Here is a 20,012-nt window from a genome sequence, read left to right as displayed (position 1 = left end):
GCAAAGAGAGTAAAAGTAAATAAGGAAACGTGAAGTGGTAGAGAAAACCAGAAGAAGATGCAAAGATGAAGATGAGGAGGAACAAGAAAAGGGAGAGGCATAAGGAGAATAAGATGAGAAGAAAAAACAATGATAAAGGAACACAAAGAAGAGTGAGAAGGGGAATGGGAAGAAGAATGAGGGATAAACGAATGAGAAGAGGAACAAGAAAAGGAATAGAAATGAGAAAAAAAAAGAGAAGAACAAGAAGAAGAAGAAGAACATGAAGATGAAAAAATAGGAAGAGGAATGAAAAGAGTTGGAGGAACTTAAGGAGGAAGAAGAAGGCGAGAAAGAAGAAGAATATGAGGAAGAAGAAGTAACAAAAAAGAGAAATGAGGAGAAGAATATGAGGAAGAGGAAGAAACAGGAAGAGAAATGAGGAGAAGAAGACTATGAGGAAGAGGAAGTAACATGAAGAGAAATGAGGAGAAGAAGACTATGAGGAAGAGGAAGAAACATGAAGAGAAATGAGGAGAAGAAGACTATGAGGAAGAGGAAGAAACATGAAGAGAAATGAGGAGAAGAAGACTATGAGGAAGAGGAAGTAACAGGAAGAGAAATGAGGAGAAGAAGACTATGAGGAAGAAGAAGTGACAGGAAGATAAATGAGGAGAAGAAGACTATGAGGAAGAGGAAGTAACAGGAAGAGAAACGAGGAGAAGAAGAATATGGGGTAGAGGAAGTAACAGGAAGAGAAATGGGGAGAAGAAGAAGAATATGAGGAAAAGGAAGTAACAGGAAGAGAAATGAGAAGGAGAAGAAGGGCAAAATAAATCAAGAATGGAAACGAACAAATAGATTTAAAGAAGCAAAAAGAATAATAGTAAAAGGGGAAACCTGAAAAGGAACCAGAAGAAGAATGCAACGATGAAGACAAGGAGGAACAAGAAAAGGGAAAGGTATGAAGAGGGAAAGATAACCTAGAAGAGAAAGAAACACCAAGAAAGGAACGCAAAGAAGAGCGAGAAGAGGAATAGGAAGAGGAAGTTGAAAAAGAATGAGAGGTAAATTATAGAGAAGAGGAGCAAGAAAGGAAAGAAATGAGAAAAAGAAGAAAAAAAAGTGGAACAAGAAGAAGAGGAACATGAAGAAGATGTAAAAAATAGGAACGGGAAGAGGAAGAGCAATGAAAAGAGTTAGAGGAGCTTAAGGAGGAAGAAGAAGATGATAAAGAAGAACAATATGAGGAAGAGGAAGGGGAAGAGTTAAAGGAACAAGAAGAGAAATGTGAAGAAGAAGAAGGGTAGAAAACAAGAATGGGAAAATTAACAAAACATTTAAAAGGAGCAAGAAGAGTAAAAGGAACAGGAAGATTAGGAGGAAACAGAAGAGTAAGAGGAATGAAAGAAAAAAAACAGGAAGGGAAATAGAAAGAGGAACAAAAATAGAGCATAAACAACAAGAGGAGCCTGGAAGGAAGAGGAACATAAGGAGAAATGTGAAGAGGAACAAAAACAGAAGAGAAACAAAAAGGAGCCTGAAAGGAACTGGAACATGAAAAATAGTGTGAGGACCAAGAAGAGAAGAGAAATGAGAAGAGGAACGTGAAGGGGAAAAGGAAGGAAAAGAGGAACATGAAGAGGAATGAGAAAATGAGGATGAAGAGGAACAAGAACAGAAGAGAAACGAGAGGAGCGTGAATGGGAAGAGAAACATGAAGAGGAAAGTGAAAAGTAGCGTGAAGAGGATCGAGAAGAGAAAAGTAATGAGAAAAGAAACATGAAGAGAAAAAGGAGGGAGAAGAGAAACATGAAGAAAAAAGTGAAAAGTAGTGTGAAGAGGAACAAGAAAAAGACAGAGAAGAGGAAAAGTAGGAGGAATTGGAACAGGCAGAGGATTGCAAAGTAGAAGATTAAAAGGAAAGCAAAGAGAAAGGGATAAAACAAAAAGGAAGCCCTAATCCGCGTTGTTTCTTTCTCTTTTTAGTAGGATTTGGACACAACAGCGCCTTCGTAAGATCTGATATCTCAACTGTGAAACCACTACATGTATAATGTATGTAACCTGTGTTTGTATTGAAAAATTAAAATAAAAAATAAAAGATGGAACACAAAGAGGAAAAGAAGACGAGAACCAGAAATGAGGAGAGGACAAAGGAAAAGGAAGATGAAAAGGTGAAGGAATGGGAAGAGGAACATGGAAAGGAAGACGACCAAGCAGAGGAATGTGTTCTCCTAGCATGGTGACAATATTAGACACATAGGGTGATAGGAAGAAGACATGATTGGGTTTTTTTCAGCATTACAGTGAGGATGGGGTCACTGGAGATGCACACTTACCTCGGCATTCAATGTCCTGGCAGTAGTTCCCCTCTGGGGTGCAGATACTGGAGGAAGAGATGTAATGAAGTCAGAAGACACACAGGTTGGGGAAGCAGCTTCTTTTTGCCAGAACTCACCGCACAGCTCTCAATCTATGGAATTCACTCCGCTTTCCTATATGTTCCACTCTATATTCTAGAGCAGTGATGGGGATCCTTGGCACCCCAGATGTTTTGGAATTACATTTCCCATGATGCTCATGCACTCTGCAGTGATGTTGAGTATCATGGGAAATGTATTTCAAAACATTTGGGGTGCCAAGGTTCCCCATCATTGTTCTAGAGTATGACATCACACTTTCCAGCCAATACCTGGTCACTGTTTAGGAAAGGAAACATTCTCTTGTTCAGTCATTATTCTCCCTCCTGACAGTGCTATCCCCTCTCAATCAGGACCAGGTCTAGGGGTAGGCAGGAAAAGTGGCAGAACCTGCAGCCTACAGCCCATGAATGGGCGAGTGGGGGGGGGGGTGTTGCACTTTGTCAATTTCGGGTGCTACAGAATCTTGTCCCAGCACTGCTCTAGAGCAAGTCCACCCTGGCCGCACACCGCACAGAATCCACCAGGGTGACCGGTGGATTAGCGTTTAGATTGGCCTATCCTTCACTTCAGAAAAGATCATGTGACCAAAGCCAACAGACTGGAGACCAGCAATAAAAGGAGCCTGGAGCAGCATTTTCACCAGAAAAGAGAAGGATTTCAGCCATTATCTGTACAAGGAAGCCTGAGGATTTATCTCTCAGGCCACTACATGAGGAGAGACTCCCTATTCTACCATACTACAGAGCAGGGGTCCCCAACATTGTCAGTGCGAGGGCCACATAGTATATTTTACACATATTCATGGGCCAAAAAATGAGTTTTAGAAATAAATAGCTTCCCATCAGAGTTCCCACTTACATCAGGATCCCCATTAGAGTTCCCCCTTACATCAGGATCCCCATTAGAGTTCCCCCTTACATCAGGATCCCCATTAGAGTTCCCCCTTACATCAGGCTTCCCATCAGAGTTCCCCCTTACATCAGGATCCCCATCAGAGTCCCCCCTTACATCAGGATCCCCATTAGAGTTCCCCCTTACATCAGGCTTCCCATCAGAATCCCCCCTTACATCAGGATCCCCATTAGAGTTCCCCCTTACATCAGGATCCCCATTAGAGTTCCCACTTACATCAGGCTTCCCATCAGAGTCCCCCCTTACATCAGGATCTCCATCAGAGCCCCCCTTTTATCAGGATCCCCATTAGAGTTCCTACTTACATCAGTGTTCCCATCAATCAGAGTTCCCCCTTACATCAGTGTTCCCATCAGAGTTCCCCCTTACATGAAGGTTCCCATCAGAGTTCCCCCTTACATGAAGGTTCCCATCAGAGTTCCCCCTTACATGAAGGTTCCCATCAGAGTTCCCCCTTACATCAGAGCGTTTTCTTATACCAAAGTCCTATTTAGAGTGCCCCTTATTTGAGGGGCCCCATCAGAGTCCCCCCTTACATGAGGGTTTCCATCAAAGTCCCCCCTTACATCAGGATCCCCATTAGAGTTCCCCCTTACATCAGTGTTCCCATCAGAGTTCCCTCTTTCATGAAGGTTCCCATCAGAGTTCCCCCTTACATCAGGATCCCCATTAGAGTTCCCACTTACATCAGGCTTCCCATCAGAGTCCCCCCTTACATCAGGATCTCCATCAGAGCCCCCCTTTTATCAGGATCCCCATTAGAGTTTCTACTTACATCAGTGTTCCCATCAATCAGAGTTCCCCCTTACATCAGTGTTCCCATCAGAGTTCCCCCTTACATGAAGGTTCCCATCAGAGTTCCCCCTTACATGAAGGTTCCCATCAGAGTTCCCCATTACATCAGAGCGTTTTCTTATACCAAAGTCCTATTTAGAGTGCCCCTTATTTGAGGGGCCCCATCAGAGTCCCCCCTTACATGAGGGTTTCCATCAGAGTCCCCCCTTACATCAGGATCCCCATTAGAGTTCCCCCTTACATCAGTGTTCCCATCAGAGTTCCCTCTTCCATGAAGGTTCCCATCAGAGTTCCCCCTTACATTAGGGTCCCCATCAGAGCACCTATTACATCAGAGCATTTTCTTATATCAAAGTCCTATTTAGAGTCCCCCTTACATGAGGGTTTCCATCAGAGCCCCCTTTATATCAGGATCCCCATCAGAGGACCTATTACATCAGTGTGTCTCCTTACATCAAGGTCCCCATCAGAGTCCCCCCTTACATCAGGATCCCTTTAAGAGTACCTCTTTACATCAGGATCCCCATCAGAGCCCCCCCCCCTTTATCAGGGTCCCCATCAAAGGACTCATTACATCAGAGTGTCACCTTACATCAGAGTTCCCATCAGAGTCCCCCCTTACATCAGGATCCCCATCAGAGCCCCTCTTATATCAGGGTCCCCATCAGAGGACCTATTACATCAGAGTGTCTCCTTACATCAAGGTCCCCATCAGAGTCCCCCCTTAAATCAGGATCCCTTTAAGAGTACCTCTTTACATCAGGATCCCCATCAGAGCTCCCCCTTTAACAGAATCCCCATCAGAGGACCCATTACATCAGAGTGTCACCTTATATCAGAGTTCCCATCAGAGTCCCCCCTTACATCAGGATCCCCATCAGAGCCCCTCTTATATCTGGGTCCCCATGAGAGTCCCCCCTTACATCAGGATCTCCATTAGAGCCCCTCTTGTATCAGGGTCCCCATCAGAGTCCCCCCCTTACCTCAGGATCCCCATCAGAGTTCCCCCTTACATCAGGGTCCCCATCAGTGTCCCCCCCCCCCTTACATCAGGGTCCCCATCAGACGACCTATTACACCAGAGCACCCCTTATTTCAGGATCTCCATCAGAGCCCCCTTTATATCAGGGTCCCTATTACATCAGAGCGTTTCCTTACATCAGGGTCCTCATCAGAGCCCCCCTTACATCAGGATTTTCATCAGAGTTCCCCTTATGTCAGGGCCCCCATCAGAGGAACCATTACATCAGAGCTCTCCTTACATCAGGGTCCTCATCAAAGCCCCCCTTCTATCAGGATCCTCATTAGAGCCCTCCCTTATATTAGGGTCTTTATCAGAGCCCCCCTTATAACAGGGTCCCAATCAGAGCCGCCATTAAATCAGGGTCCTCATCAGAGCCCCCCCTTATATCAGGTCAAAGCCTCAGCTGTACATCGAGGGTGTGCCGCTGACCCTGGCTGGATAGTGGGCAGCAGTTTGGCCCCTGGGCCATGGTTTGGAGACCCCTGCTATTGAGAAACCCCCATGATGTCCACTGACCCCCGATTTTTATAGATACTGACCACTGCTGGCACTCGCCCACCAGCCACACGTCCCCGATCTGCCGCTCCCTGCCCCCATGTGGGCACAGCTCCGGGCACTTTCCTGGGTAACATGGGCGGGATTGACTCTCTGGATTCCGGCACTGCTCCCTCAGTGAGTCCGATGTGGAGGTCCTGTACAGAGGAGAAGATAGGATACTATGATGTCCATTAAGGTCCCCACCACCATAAGTCACTGTGAGGAGCACTGCTAACCTCACTACATACAATGCCATCAGACCAGCAAACCCCAATGATCTGAACAGTGACACCCAACAACCAATCACTGAAGAGTTTTTATCAGCTAGATGAGTGAAAGCCGAACGCTGATTGGTTGCTCTGTGCCTCATTACGGAAAGCACGGCAGTTGTCACCTGATACGAGCCTGTTGGCCACTCCCACATGTGATTGAGCACTGAGACCAGGTGGACCACTGACTCCAGTTGCATTCGGCGGTGGGGCAGGTGAGGTTGGTGCAGGAGAGGCGTCCGTCAGTGCAGGTGCAGTTGTTGCAGTTCTCTTGGAGGGAGCTCTGCGCCATCCAGCTCTGCCCCCTGCTGTCCGTGCACTCACACTGCGCGATGGCCACACACCGGCCGTCCTGCTCCAATGTTCCTGGGGGGACATAGGGAGGACAGATTGGAGCCAGCATAGCGACACGCAACCAGAGGAAGAGGAGCGGAAAGGAGGACAAGACCTACCTGCTGGGCACCTACACCCTGGCTCACAGCCATCTCCATCCAGGCAAACGATTCCCTGCTGGAAGTCCGAGCAACGCCTGGGGCAGCGATTGGCACACTCCACCTCCTCCATACCTGGCGGGCATCCCTCCTCTATGGATGAAACCACAAAATGCAACATAGTAAGAGGACAGAGGATGTGTGACACATCAAGGTGCAGGACATACCATCAGAGTTCCCCCATCTCCTTCTAGGTGCAGGAAACCCTGTGTACCATCTCCTTCTAGGTGCAGGAAACCCTGTGTACCATCTCCTTCTAGGTGCAGGACCCCTGTGTACCATCTCCTTCTAGGTGCAGGACCCCTGTGTACCATCTCCTTCTAGGTGAAGGAACCCTGTGTACCATCTCCTTCTAGGTGAAGGAACCCTGTGTACCATCTCCTTCTAGGTGAAGGAACCCTGTGTACCATCTCCTTCTAGGTGCAGCGCAGGACCTTGTGTACCATCTCCTTCTAGGTGCAGGACCCCTGTGTACCATCTCCTTCTAGGTGCAGGAAACCCTGTGTACCATTTCCTTCTAGGTGCAGGATCCCTGTGTACCATCTCCTTCTAGGTGCAGGAAACCCTGTGTACCATCTCCTTCTAGGTGCAGCGCAGGACCTTGTGTACCATCTCCTTCTAGGTGCAGGACCCCTGTGTACCATCTCCTTCTAGGTGCAGGACCCTTGTGTATAAGTCTCTCTGGACCCCTGTGTACAGGTTTTCTTCTGGTGGGTGCAGGGCCCCCTGTGTATAAGTCTTCCTTTGTGGCCCTTAGTGTATGAGTTTGTCCCTGGGTGTAGGTTGCCCATATGTATGGGTGGGTCTCCCCTTGGGTGGAGGTCCCCCTGTCTATAAATCTACCCCCCAAAGTGTGGCGCTCCCCAATGTATGGGGTCCCCTCCTGTGTTTGGCCCCCTATGTATAAGTCGATCCTTGGGTGTGTGGTTCTCTGTGTATATAGGTTTATGCCTAGGTTTGGGACCCATATATAGGTCTACCCTGGGTGAGAGCTCCCGGTGTTTGGCCTTGGTTTACAGACCAGGTGGACTGTACTGCATATTTCACAGTTGCCATGTCTGAGCAGAACTGATGAATAGAGTTCAGCCGTTGGTTGGGGTAGTTGCCCTTGTGGACTCACCGCAGGGTTTGGGGTTGCAGATCCTCACTTGGTATTTTTCCCCAGGACAATCTTTTCCTCCATTTTTTGGTGGAGGACTGGTACAGGTCCGACTTCTCACCGATCTCCCTCCACCGCAAGTCCGGTCACACCAGGACCACGGGCTCCACTTGGACCAGCTGCCATTTACTACACCAAAGTGAATGAGAGAAGATGGCGGGTAGAAATATTTTTTCAGAGATTATAAAGCGTTAATTATACAGATTATCCTACAGAGGAATATTTCCACATCTCCACTGAGTTCCACCACCACAGCCTACATTGTCCGTGCAGCACCTGTACAATCATGACTTCCAGCACCCTCCTCCCCCCAATCCTCAGCACTCCAGGACTTCCCCTCCCCCCAACAGCAACTGGCTCTCCAGGACCCCCCACTGAACAGCATCTGCCTCTCCAGGACCCCCCACTGAATAGCACCCGGCTCTCCAGGACCCCCCCCCCCCCGAAACAGCACTCAGCTCTCCAGGACCTCCCCCCCAACAGTACCCGGCTCTCCATGGCCTCCCTCAACCCCCAATAGCACCTAGCTCTCCAGGACACCCCCCCCCCCAACAGCACAAGGCTCTCCAGGACCCCCCAACTGCACCTGGCTCTCTAGGACCTTCTCACTTCCAACAGCACCAGGCTCTACTGGACCTCCCTCCCACCCCCAGCAGCACCCATCTCTCCAGGACCTCCCTCCCAACAGCACCCGGCTCTCCAGGACCCCCCCCCCCCAACAGCACTTCACTCTCCAGGACCTCCACCCAGCAGCACCCGGCTCTCCAGGACCTCCCCCCTCCCAACAGCACCCGGCTCTCCAGGACCCCCCCCCAACAGCACTTCACTCTCCAGGACCTCCACCCAGCAGCACCCGGCTCTCCAGGACCCCCCCCCCCCCCCAACAGCACTTCACTCTCCAGGACCTCCACCCAGCAGCACCCGGCTCTCCAGGACCTCCCCCCTCCCAACAGCATCAGGCTCTCTAGGAGCCCCCCCCCCCCAACAGCACCCAGCTCCCCAGAAACTCCCTGCATGCAAAGCTGCACACATGGTTTCATCCGCACTCCATATCCACTACTGGCAATTTAACTCTGAAATAACCGTAAAGTCTCACAATGCTTTCCTGTAGGATGCTCAGCCCTGTAATACTCTGCCCAACCGCCAGAGGGGGCTCTTTTATTATAATGCAGATGATACATTTCATCCCCCCGCCATCTAGTCCCTCTGTTACCTTTACATGCCTGCAGGTTGCAGAATCTCCTTTCCGTGTTACCAGTCAGGATATCGTCACACCAGACTCCCTTCTCACCAGGTGGGTTGTAAGTACGAAGACGTCTCTGCTGACCCACCCCACAAAATCGGGAACACTCACTCCACTCCGACCAGGGGTTCCAGGAACAATTCCGCTGCTGACACTCCTCATCGACACACAGCGGAGAGTCGGGACCTGAGAGAACACCGAACATCCAAAGAGGAGATAAGGAAAAACGTGTGGACGGACTTGGTTCACCCCAAGCGGGAAGGCAAAACCTGCTTGAAGCAAGTCAAATGCAGGTCAGAAGGAGGTCAACTGAAGGTCAAATGCAGGTCAGAAGGAGGTCAGCTGCCGTTTAGAAGAATGTTAACTGAAGGTCAAAGGCAGGTCAGAAGGAGGTCAACTGCAGGTCATAATGAGGTTAAATGAAGGTCAGAAAATGGTTAACTGCAAAGTTCAAAGTGAAAAAAAAGTTTTTTCCATTTTGAATAAAGAATATTGTTTAAACCCTCTAAATAAACCCTCCCCCCCCCCTTAATATAAATTAGAGATGATTACATCTTTCCTACCTCATTTTAAAGCTTTCACAGTTTCATGTTTTATAACCAACGAAAGTATGATTTTTTAAAATCTGTAAATAATGTTACATCATTTCAGCGCCATCATGAACAGATGAAATATCAGAATTAAGGATGTTTGAGAACGCTAGAGGGAATTAGCACCACTGGTTACATTTACCTGATTCCCTCCAGCGTTCTCTAGAATTGTTACATTGTATCTCTTATTACAAAGACATACTGTATGTTATATACTCCTCAGCTCCATCTAGTGGCCATAATATTTTTAGGTCTTCAGATTTTGGATCAGCTCTACTATACAAGAGACCTGTGGAAGGGAAGGAGGGCAGAAAAGGGGGGGGGGAGTGGCCATAACATTTTTAGGTCTACGGCTTTTGCATCAGCTCTTCTGTACAAGAGACCCATGTGTGGGAAGGGGGGGTATAGAAATATTTATGTAGATGATGATGGAATCAGGCTAGTAAGGGCCGATTATAATGGTCGGTAAAACCTGCACTGTGGCCTCCATTGCTGAAAATGCTGGCTGCCATTAGGATCCCATACTCCCTGCAGTGCCAGTGACTTCTCTATATAATCAGAATAAGTCATTTCTAGAACAGATGAGTCATTGGAAGGCGCCTATTTCCATTGTGTGACTGCAGAGCATAAGTGATAGACATGTATCCGGCACAGAGCTCTCTCCAGGAGAACCACATCCGCACAACATGGATCTGGTAATGGTAAATCATTACATTTTCTGCAGATTTGGGTTATACAGAGTTTGGTCTCAGTTCTTGGCAGGGACTCACCTGTACACTGCGGGAGGTTGCAGATGTTCTCCTGGAAGGACTCTCCGGTACAATTCCTTCCAGAGGAACAGAACCGGGACCGCGCCTTCACCGCAGGGAATTGACGGTCTGAGCAGCTCTTGGAACATGGAGTCCATGGGGACCAGGGGCCAAATACCTCAACTGTCGGGCCTAAAGAGGAATGGACAAAGAGATTACAGAGAGAAGACCAGATGTGTATGATGGAGGAGAGCTCCATATCTGAGATGTATATGATGTATGAGGGTGGAGATCTCTGTCTAAGATGTATATGATGTAGGATAGAGGATGGAAAGTTCCATGTCAAGATGTTTATAGTTACATAGTTAGTGAGGTTGAAAAAAGACATCAGTCCATCCAGTTCAACCTATGATGTGTGTGTGTGTTTGCTTTTAACCGTACATTGTATACCCCTGTATGTCATACATTGTATACCCCTGTATATTGTACATTGTATACCCCTGTATGTCATACATTGTATACCCCTGTATATTGTACATTGTATACCCCTGTATGTTTTACATTGTATACCCCTGTATATTGTACATTGTATACCCCTGTATGTTGTACATTGTATACCCCTGTATATTGTACATTGTATACCCCTGTATGTCATACATTGTATACCCCTGTATATTGTACATTGTATACCCCTGTATGTTGTACATTGTATACCCCCTGTATGTTGTACATTGTATACCCCCTGTATGTTGTACATTGTATACCCCCTGTATGTTGTACATTGTATACCCCCTGTATATTGTACATTGTATACCCCTGTATGTTGTACATTGTATACCCCCTGTATATTGTACATTGTATACCCCTGTATGTCATACATTGTATACCCCTCTATGTTGTACATTGTATACCCCTGTATGTTGTACATTGTATACCCCTGTATGTTGTGGTCTTTAAGGTGCCCATCTAATAGTTTTTTGAAACTATCGATTCTCCCTGCTGATACCACTGCTTGTGGAAGAGAATTCCACATCCTTACCGCTCTTACAGTGAAGAACCCTTTACGCATTTTAAGGTTAAACCACCTTTCCTCTAGTTTTAGTGAGTGGCCACGTGTCTTATTGTATTCCCTTACTCTGAATAGTTTGTTCCTTATGCCAGGGTCACCAGTATAGTATTTGTACATTGATATCATATCCCCCCTCAATCGTCTCTTCTCCAGAGAGAATAAGTTCAGTGCTTGTAGTCTTTCCTCATAGCCGATGTCCTCCATTCCCCTAATTATTTTTGTTGCCCTTCTCTGGACTCTTTCCAGTTCCAGCACATCCTTCCTGAGGACCGGTGCCCAGAACTGGACAGCATACTCCAGATGTGGCCGGACCAGAGTCTTGTAGAGCGGGAGAATAATCTCTTTATTTCTGGAGTGAATCCCCTTTTTTATACATCCCAGTATTCTGTTGGCTTTGCTTGCAGCGGCTTGGCATTGCATGCCACTGCCCAGCCTGTTGTCTACCAGTACCCCCATGTCCTTTTCCATCCTAGACTCACCCAGAGGTTCCCCCCCCCCCCCCTAGTGAGTAGCTTGCTTTCTGGTTTCTGGCCCCCAAGTGCATTACTTTACATTTTTCAACATTAAACCTCATCTGCCATGTAGTTGCCCACCCCGTTATTTTGTTCAGGTCCGCTTGTAAGGTTTCCACATCCTGCATAGAAGATATTGGCATGCTTAGTTTAGTATCATCCACAAATACTGAGATTGTACTCGATATCCCCTCCTCTAGATCATTTATGAATAAATTAAACAGGATTGGTCCCAGGACAGAACCCTGGGGGACCCCACTTTCCACACCCGCCCAATCCGAGTACTCCCCATTAATCATCACCCTCCGGACTCTCCCCTGGAGCCAGTTCTCTATCCAGGTACTCATCCTATGGTCCATACCTACCTTCCTTAGTTTGTACAGTAAGCGTTTGTGGGGAACGGTGTCAAAGGCCTTTGCAAAGTCCAGATACACCACATCCACAGACCTTCCTTTATCCAGATACACCACATCCACAGACCTTCCTTTATCCAGATACACCACATCCACAGACATTCCTTTATCCAGATACACCGCATCCACAGGCCTTCCTTTATCCAGATACACCACATCCACAGGCTTACCTTTATCTAGGTGGCAGCTCACTTCATCGTAGAAGGTTAATAGATTGGTTTGGCAAGAACGATTTTTCATGAATCCATGCTGATTACTACTAATAATACCATTTTCATTACTAAAGTCTTGTATGTGGTCCCTTAACATCCCCTCCAAAATCTTGCAGACTACTGATGTTAGGCTGACCGGCCTATAGTTACCCGGGATATATCTCGGCCCCTTTTTAAATATTGGTACCACGTTGGCTTTTTTCCAAGCAGCTGGCACCATACCCGTCTGTAAACTATCCTTAAAGATCAAGAATAATGGTCTGGCAATCACCTGGCTGAGCTCTTTCAGAACCCTCGGGTGCAAGCCATCCGGTCCCGGAGATTTATTTATGTTAAGTTTCTCTAGTTTAGTTTTAAGTCTGTCTTCTGTTAGCCATGGTGGTATTTCCTGAGGTCTGTTGTTTAGATCGGCCTTACAAGCTGGGTTCGTGTAGCCCCCCGATTCTTTTGTGAAGACTGAAGAGAAGAAATTATTTAACACTTCCGCCTTTTCTCTGTCCTCAGTGGCCATATTTCCTTTGTCATCTTTTATGGGGCCAATGTGTTCTGGCCTCGCTTTCTTACTGTTTATATACTTAAAGAATTTCTTGGGGTTCTTTTTACTCTCCTCCGCTATATGTCTCTCGTGTTCTATTTTAGCCGCCCTGATTTCGTCTTTACATTTCTTATTACACTCTTTGTAATGCTTGAATGCTGCCAATGACCCCTCAGTCTTGTATTTTTTGAAGGCCTTTTCTTTAGCACTAATATGCATTTTTATGCTGGAGTTTAGCCACCCAGGCTTTAGTTTTGCTCTTTTAAATTTATTTCCCTTTGGAATGCACTGGCCAATCCCTTTGTTTAGTATGCTCTTGAAGCACTCCCATTTTTCCTCCGTGCTCTTTGTTCCCAGGGTTCTATCCCAATTGATATTTTCTAGCAGCGAGCGCAGTTTTGGGAAATTGTCTCTTTTGAAATTCAGCGTCTTTATATTACCCTTGTGTTTCCTATTACTGTAATTAATAGTGAAACTTATTGACCTATGGTCACTGTTTCCTAAGTTGCCCCGTATTTCTATATCTGTGAGCAGGTCTGTATTGTTGGTAATCAGTAGGTCAAGTACCGCATTGTTTCTTGTCGGTGCATTCACTATCTGACCCATGAAATTGTCCTGCAAAACATTTAGGAACTGCCGAGCCTTGGCTGAGTGTGCGGTTCCTTCTGCCCAGTCTATATCTGGATAATTAATTATGATGTAGAATAGAGGGGAGCCCTATGTCTGAGTTGTATACGATGTAGGACTGATGAGAGCTACTGTACAAATCTGAGAAGTGTATGATATAGGAGAGCTCCATGTCTGAGATTGTATGATGTAGGAGAGAGGAGAGCTTAATGTCTGAGATGTATATGATGTAGAATGGAGGAGAGCTCCATGTCTGAGATGTGTATGAAGTAGGAGGGAGGAGAGCTCCATGTCTGAGATGTATATGATGTATGATGGAGGAGAGCTCCATGTCTGAGATGTAGAATGGAGGAGAGCTCCATGTCTGAGATGTATATGATGTAGGAGAGAGGAGAGCTCCATGTCTGAGATGTATATGATGTAGGAGAGAGGAGAGCTCCATGTCTGAGATGTAGAATGGAGGAGAGCTCCATGTCTGAGATGTATATGATGTATGATGGAGGAGAGCTCCATGTCTGAGATGTAGAATGGAGGAGAGCTCCATGTCTGAGATGTATATGATGTAGAATGGAGTAGAGCTCCATGTCTGAGATGTATATGATGTATGAGGATGGAGAGCTCCATGTCTGAGATGTTTATGATGGAGGATGGAGGAGAGCTCCATGTCTGAGATGTAGAATGGAGTAGAGCTCCATGTCTGAGATGTTTATGATGTATGAGGATGGAGAGCTCCATGTCTGAGATGTATATGATGTAAAATGGAGGAGAGCTCCATGTCTGAGATGTATATGATGTATGATGGAGGAGAGCTCCATGTCTGAGATGTAGAATGGAGGAGAGCTCCATGTCTGAGATGTAGAATGGAGTAGAGCTCCATGTCTGAGATGTTTATGATGTATGAGGATGGAGAGCTCCATGTCTGAGATGTATATGATGTAAAATGGAGGAGAGCTCCATGTCTGAGATGTTTATGATGTATGAGGATGGAGAGCTCCATGTCTGAGATGTATATGATGTAGGATGGAGGATGTAGAATGGAGGAGAGCTCCACTGAGGACATAATGCTGAGTCTGGAATCACTGAAAAGTATTGTGGGAATGTATAAAGCTTTATATCTGATGAGTGACCCATTCATTTACCAGACCGCATGTCATCCCTTATCAGGGATGGAGACACTTGCTTTACAGGCGGGTGTCTCACTCAAAGTCCCCCCTTTTTACTAAAGGAATGGGGGTGTCTGTTTCCCAGCCGATCACTTTTAGTTTGCACCCTATGGCTAGTACATAGCCATTCGTTTTTCATTACCAGTCATGGATTGGAGCAGGTGGGGGGAGGTTTGGGCGATCTCCAAGCCCATCTGTTTCCCATCCATCCATCAGCATTCATGTACTTCCACGGTGGAGACATCAGACACTCAGGTTGAGTAGTGTTAGGAAGTGTTAGGACTGCGGGATACACAGGTGCCTTGTTGTTGGCCTTGCAGCTTATACATGCGTCTGCAAATGTGTGTTAACTAAACCCCTGATTTTAACCCAAGCTGTTAGACAGGTATATTTGGTTTATTAGCAGACTGGTGGGGAAGTATATCAAACTGGGGACCGGCTGGTTCCCACACACCTTCTATTATCCCTCTTGCTTTTCAATTTCATTATGTATAGGTATGGAGACGCTGAGCAGTGCTTGCCGGTGTCTCATCTAAAGTCCCAAAACTTCCCATTTTTTGAACGCATATCATAGCATTACCTCCCAGTCGGTTATATGACAGCTCAGAGACTTACCGGCCATGTCAGTTGGAGGCTCCGGGGACAGCGGGGTGACATCTGCAATAAAACACAATGACAGACATTGTATGAGACCCATAAATTGTAATATTCAGGAAAAGCTGCATGACATCATAAGAGACTGGGGGGAGGGGCAGTATGTATGATGTCACAACTCATAGTGGCCGTATGTTATAGAATAAATCGAGCATTCTACAGAAGAAAGTAATGTTCTACAACAAGAGATTATGGGAGTCTCACCTTCACAGTCCGGTGCCTGGCAGTATTTAATGTCCACACTGGGGCCCTCGCATTCTCTGCCCCCATTGGCTGGTGGAGGGTCCAAACAGTCCCGGGACCGCGTCATGTTGCCCAGGCCTCCACAGGTAACAGAACAGGGGCTCCAGGGAGACCACAAAGTGAAGCCTCCATCCTGAGGACAAGTGGAGAATGCACACTCCATGCGGCCGTTCTCACATGTGCTGGAGGGAAGAGAGACGGATGTTACACGCAGCAACATAGAGGATCCCATAATAACAGCTCAGTGCCTTTCTAAGAGGAATATTACTGTCCTAACATCACTATAGAGAAATCTACACACCAACATGAAGACGAAGGGATTTCTTCCCAGCTTCAGTTCACCAGATGGAGATTTCTCTCTACTGCTTTGATGTTTTAGGCTGAGTGTATCTCTCTGCCTCATGGTGGGAGACTGGTTCTTTTTTTGTCATTCTGGATGGCGTCCATCATGAGAATTTACCAAAAGATGGGAAGAAGGGACTTCCCCAACTCCAGGGCTAAATTTCTGAGACACAAAACCTGCCATAGCCTCATCCTTGGCATCAACCAAACTGGCCTGTTCAGAGACAGGACTGATTTATCCCATGGTGACAGAATATTTTTTTTTGCAAATATCTGGAGAGAAATAGGGAACCACCTTGAAGGAGGCTACTAACCCCAAGACTTTCATTCAGAAGCAGAGAGTCAGAAGGTTTTTCGACTGAAGAATCTGAGAAAGGAACATTCTTGCATGAGAGATGTCCAGGAGCAGACCCAACTCTCTGACCTCAGTACAGTCAAATATAAGTGATCCCACAGAGCCCTAACCAATGCTTCCCAGCCAGAGATAACTTGTACTGCAGAGCCCTCTCCAACTGTTCCCAGTCAGAGATAAGTTGTCCTACAGAGCCCTCTCCAACTGTTCCTAGTCAGAGATAAGTTGTCCTACAGAGCCCTCTCCAACTGTTCCTAGTCAGAGATAAGTTGTCCAACAGAGGGCTCGTCAACTGTTCCCAGTCAGAGATAAGTTGTCCAACAGAGCCCTCTCCAACTGTTCCCAGTCAGAGATAAGTTGTCCTACAGAGCCCTCTCCAACTGTTCCCAGTCAGAGATAAGTTGTCCTACAGAGCCTTCTCCAACTGTTCCTAGTCAGAGATAAGTTGTCCAACAGAGGGCTCGTCAACTGTTCCCAGTTAGAGATAAGTATTCCAACAAAGCCCTTGTCAACTTTTCCCAGTCATAGGTAAGTTGTCCCACAGAATGCTCACCATCTCTTCTTGAAAAAGAGGTCTCCTAAGTATTCAAGTCAAAAGTCCCCCACCCTCCCTTACATCTGATGTCAAGAGCTCCCCCCCACCATTAAAAGTCAAGAGTCCCCCAACATCCCTTCCATCAGATGTCAAGAGCCCCCTCCCACTATCATAAGTCAAGAGTCCCCCATTCTTCCTTACATCTGATGTCAGAAGCTCCCCTCGCCATCAGAAGTCAAGAGTCCCCAATCCTCCCTTACATCAGATGTAAAGAGCCACCCTCGCCATCAGAAGTCAAGAGTCCCTCCACCATCCCTTACATCAGATGTTAAGAACTCCCCACACCATTAGAAGTCAAGAGTCCCCCACCATCCCTTAGGACAGATGTCAAGAGCCCCCTCCCACTATCAGAAGTCAAGAGTCCCCCACCCTCCCTTACATCAGATGTTATGAACCCCCCCCCCACCATTAGATGTCAAGAGTCCCCCACCATCCCTTACATCAGAGTGCTACCACCTTACTCTGTGCTGCTGCCGGGAAGAAATTGGGGGCCGAGCTGGGAAGAAGAAAGTGGGGGGTCTGGAGGAGGACCAAGGGCTGGAGTCAGCTGCTGGAGTCTGCTGAATGCTGAGACCAGGGGAGGCTGCGACAAGCAGGGTGCTGCAGCTTCACGGAGAAGCGCAGGATCTGGAGGAGGAGTTCTGTACTCCTCTCTGCTGCTGACTGCTGGGACAAGGTGGGGGCTGGGAAGCAGAAAGTGCAGGGTCAGGAGGAGGACCCGAGGAGGGCTGGAGTTTGCTGAATGTTGAGATAAGGGGAGGCGGAGACAAGGGGGTGCTGCAAGCTGCACAAGAGGGCACAGGATCTCTAGGAGAAATTCTGTCTTCCTTTCTGCTGCCGACAAGCAAAGGAGTCGGCAGAGAGGAGGGAGGTGCCGCAGCTGCAGGACAGGTGTGAGGGCCACATGAAATGGCCTGGTGGGCCGAATTTGGCCCGCGGGTCTTGTGTTTGGCACATGTGGCTTAGGGAAACAAACAGGGAAACAAACTTAGCAGGGTGCTTCGAATCTCTGTAGAGAAACAATTTGAAAAGTGGATGCAAAGGGCAGCCTTGGGGACCCGATACACCCCTAGGCTGGAAACCACACGGGCAGAAGTAACAGGATGATCCTCTAGCCTCACAATAGAACCCACGGCAAAAATGAGTGCCAAATTGCTCTCCTTTAACTTGGGAGTGATAGAAGAAGATTGCAGCTCATGGGTAAGCTCATCAGTCAAGGATTCAAGTGACTCAAAGGGTCAGAAGCCCCCTATGAGAGAAGCATAAGAACATCAGACATCAGCCCCATCAGTAGATGTGATGCAAACAGCCATGGGGCCCAATAGTAGAAACTGAGCTGGGGGCACCCTGTACAGCGGGACTGTCCCCCCATGTCTAGAATCAGATATATTGTAGCCTCCAAGCAGCCAGGCAATGTACAAGCTCAGGGTAAGAGGCAAGGTCTCAGACATCAGCCCCATCAGTAGATGTGATGCAAACATCCATGGTACCTAATAGTAGGAACTGAGCTGGGGGCACCCAGCCCAGCCGGATTGTCCCCCCATGTCTAGAATCAGACATATTGCAGCCAAGCAATGTACAAGCTCAGGGTAAGAATCAAGGTCTCAAGTACTCATGAAACCCAGACCACTGGTAATAGCAGGTGAGTTGTTAATGCTGTGCGACTGAGCTTTGACCTCATCTTCCAGGTGGAGTGTAGCCCCGGTGCACTTTTCCACCATACGTTGAGTATGTATCTCCCAGCTGATGTCCCAATTGCAAAGAGCCATGTGGATCTTTGATCTTCAAACTGCTACTGCTGCCCGCATACAGCAACTCTGGTCACCTTCAGTCATCAGACCCTCGAGTCACAGCTAGTCAGCCAGTAATAGGTGAGGGTCAGTGACTGGAGGGTCAGATGACTGAAGGTGACCAGAGTTGCTGTGTGCGGGCACCAGGAGCAGTTTGAAGATCAAAGATCCACATGGCTCTTTGGGAGGTACTTCCTCAAAGTATGGTGGCAAAGAGAGCATGGCGCACCAGCCCAACACTTTACCTGGCAGATAAGGTCAAAGCTCAGTCCCACAGCATTACCCCATCCTACGGCAAACCCAGTGGAAAATAGAGAATAATGGCACCCTGCGACCAATAAAAGCGAGGGATCTCCTGGAGCTTGGCCTGACTGGCCTACTCACCAAGTGAGTCTTTGGAGACAGGTTTCAACGAATCTTTGGTAGTGAGCCCTTATAGATCCCCAGCTCAGGATTCCCCAGGGTGCGGAGTCTTCACCAGGGCCCCTGATGGTGGGGATGGACTTGCAGCAGACTGGAACCAGGTCGCGGCCCCCAGGTAGACCCAGCTGAGGATGTGGAGACCGCCGGCGTGTTCAAGGAGATCCAAGAGACAAGCCGAGGTCAGGACAGGCAGCAGACGAACATAGACGGAGAAACGAAGCCGGGTACACAGGAGATCAGATACAATAGCCAAGGGATACACGGATGGGAGCTCAGAGAACAGCGATGTTGCTCAAGCAAGGAGCAGTGCACTGAGCATGTGTATATATAGGGAAGCATACAGGGAGGTGACCCAGGAAGTAATTGACAGGAACAGGATATAACCCACAGTGGAGCAGGCGACGCCCATAGAAGCCCAAACACCACATGTGAAGAGAAGCAAGACAGAAGCACTGCAGCAAGGAGGTAAGAATATACAGACCAAACAATAGGCTAACTTGTGACAACAGGGCAATCCCTGAGGCAACGCCAGCAGCTCTGGACCTGGAAAGCACTCTACAGCTAAGTCTGGAAAGCAGCCCACATGGAACCCAGTGCCTGAGGGTCACTTCCAGACCAGCCCTGCAACATCCAATAGGGTACAACCCGGGAACCAGGCTGAGGAGAACCCCACCGGATAGATAAAACTTGGAGTGGAGTCCTCCAGTAAGATTGGAGAGAAGAGTCTTGACTGAAGACAAAGAAAAATCACAAGTTGGCCTTCAAACCAGCAGAGCCGAAGAAAGGAGGTCCATCACAAAACGCTGAGGCACGCTGGTAATATGAGGGGTAATCCCGGCATGTGCCACTGTCCTATCCACCTCTAGGTGGCAGTATAACCTAACACCTAAAGACTTCCCAGGTACCTC

The 20,012-nt window shown here is 47.6% G+C and overlaps 1 protein-coding gene across 1 annotated transcript in view; it reads right to left on the bottom strand.

The window, feature by feature from the left end:
- The window catches only part of LOC309556619 (SCO-spondin-like), a 204,513-nt gene that overhangs the window by 33,155 nt on the left and 151,346 nt on the right, over positions 1-20,012 (bottom strand). The window contains exons 85-93 of the mRNA XM_082259053.1: positions 15,564-15,784; positions 15,321-15,362; positions 10,196-10,366; positions 8,806-9,021; positions 7,554-7,721; positions 6,395-6,526; positions 6,068-6,308; positions 5,676-5,828; positions 2,322-2,368 (exon numbers count right to left, since the gene is read on the bottom strand). Coding sequence (XP_082115179.1) covers positions 2,322-2,368; positions 5,676-5,828; positions 6,068-6,308; positions 6,395-6,526; positions 7,554-7,721; positions 8,806-9,021; positions 10,196-10,366; positions 15,321-15,362; positions 15,564-15,784 — 1,391 coding nt within the window. The remainder of the gene's footprint in view (positions 1-2,321; positions 2,369-5,675; positions 5,829-6,067; positions 6,309-6,394; positions 6,527-7,553; positions 7,722-8,805; positions 9,022-10,195; positions 10,367-15,320; positions 15,363-15,563; positions 15,785-20,012) is intronic.

The sequence above is a fragment of the Pelophylax lessonae genome (genome assembly GCF_965119305.1).
Source record: "Pelophylax lessonae genome assembly, chromosome: 5".
NCBI lineage: Eukaryota > Metazoa > Chordata > Amphibia > Anura > Ranidae > Pelophylax > Pelophylax lessonae.
Note: the sequence above shows the minus strand (reverse complement) of the source record. Positions and strands in the feature narration are given on the sequence as shown.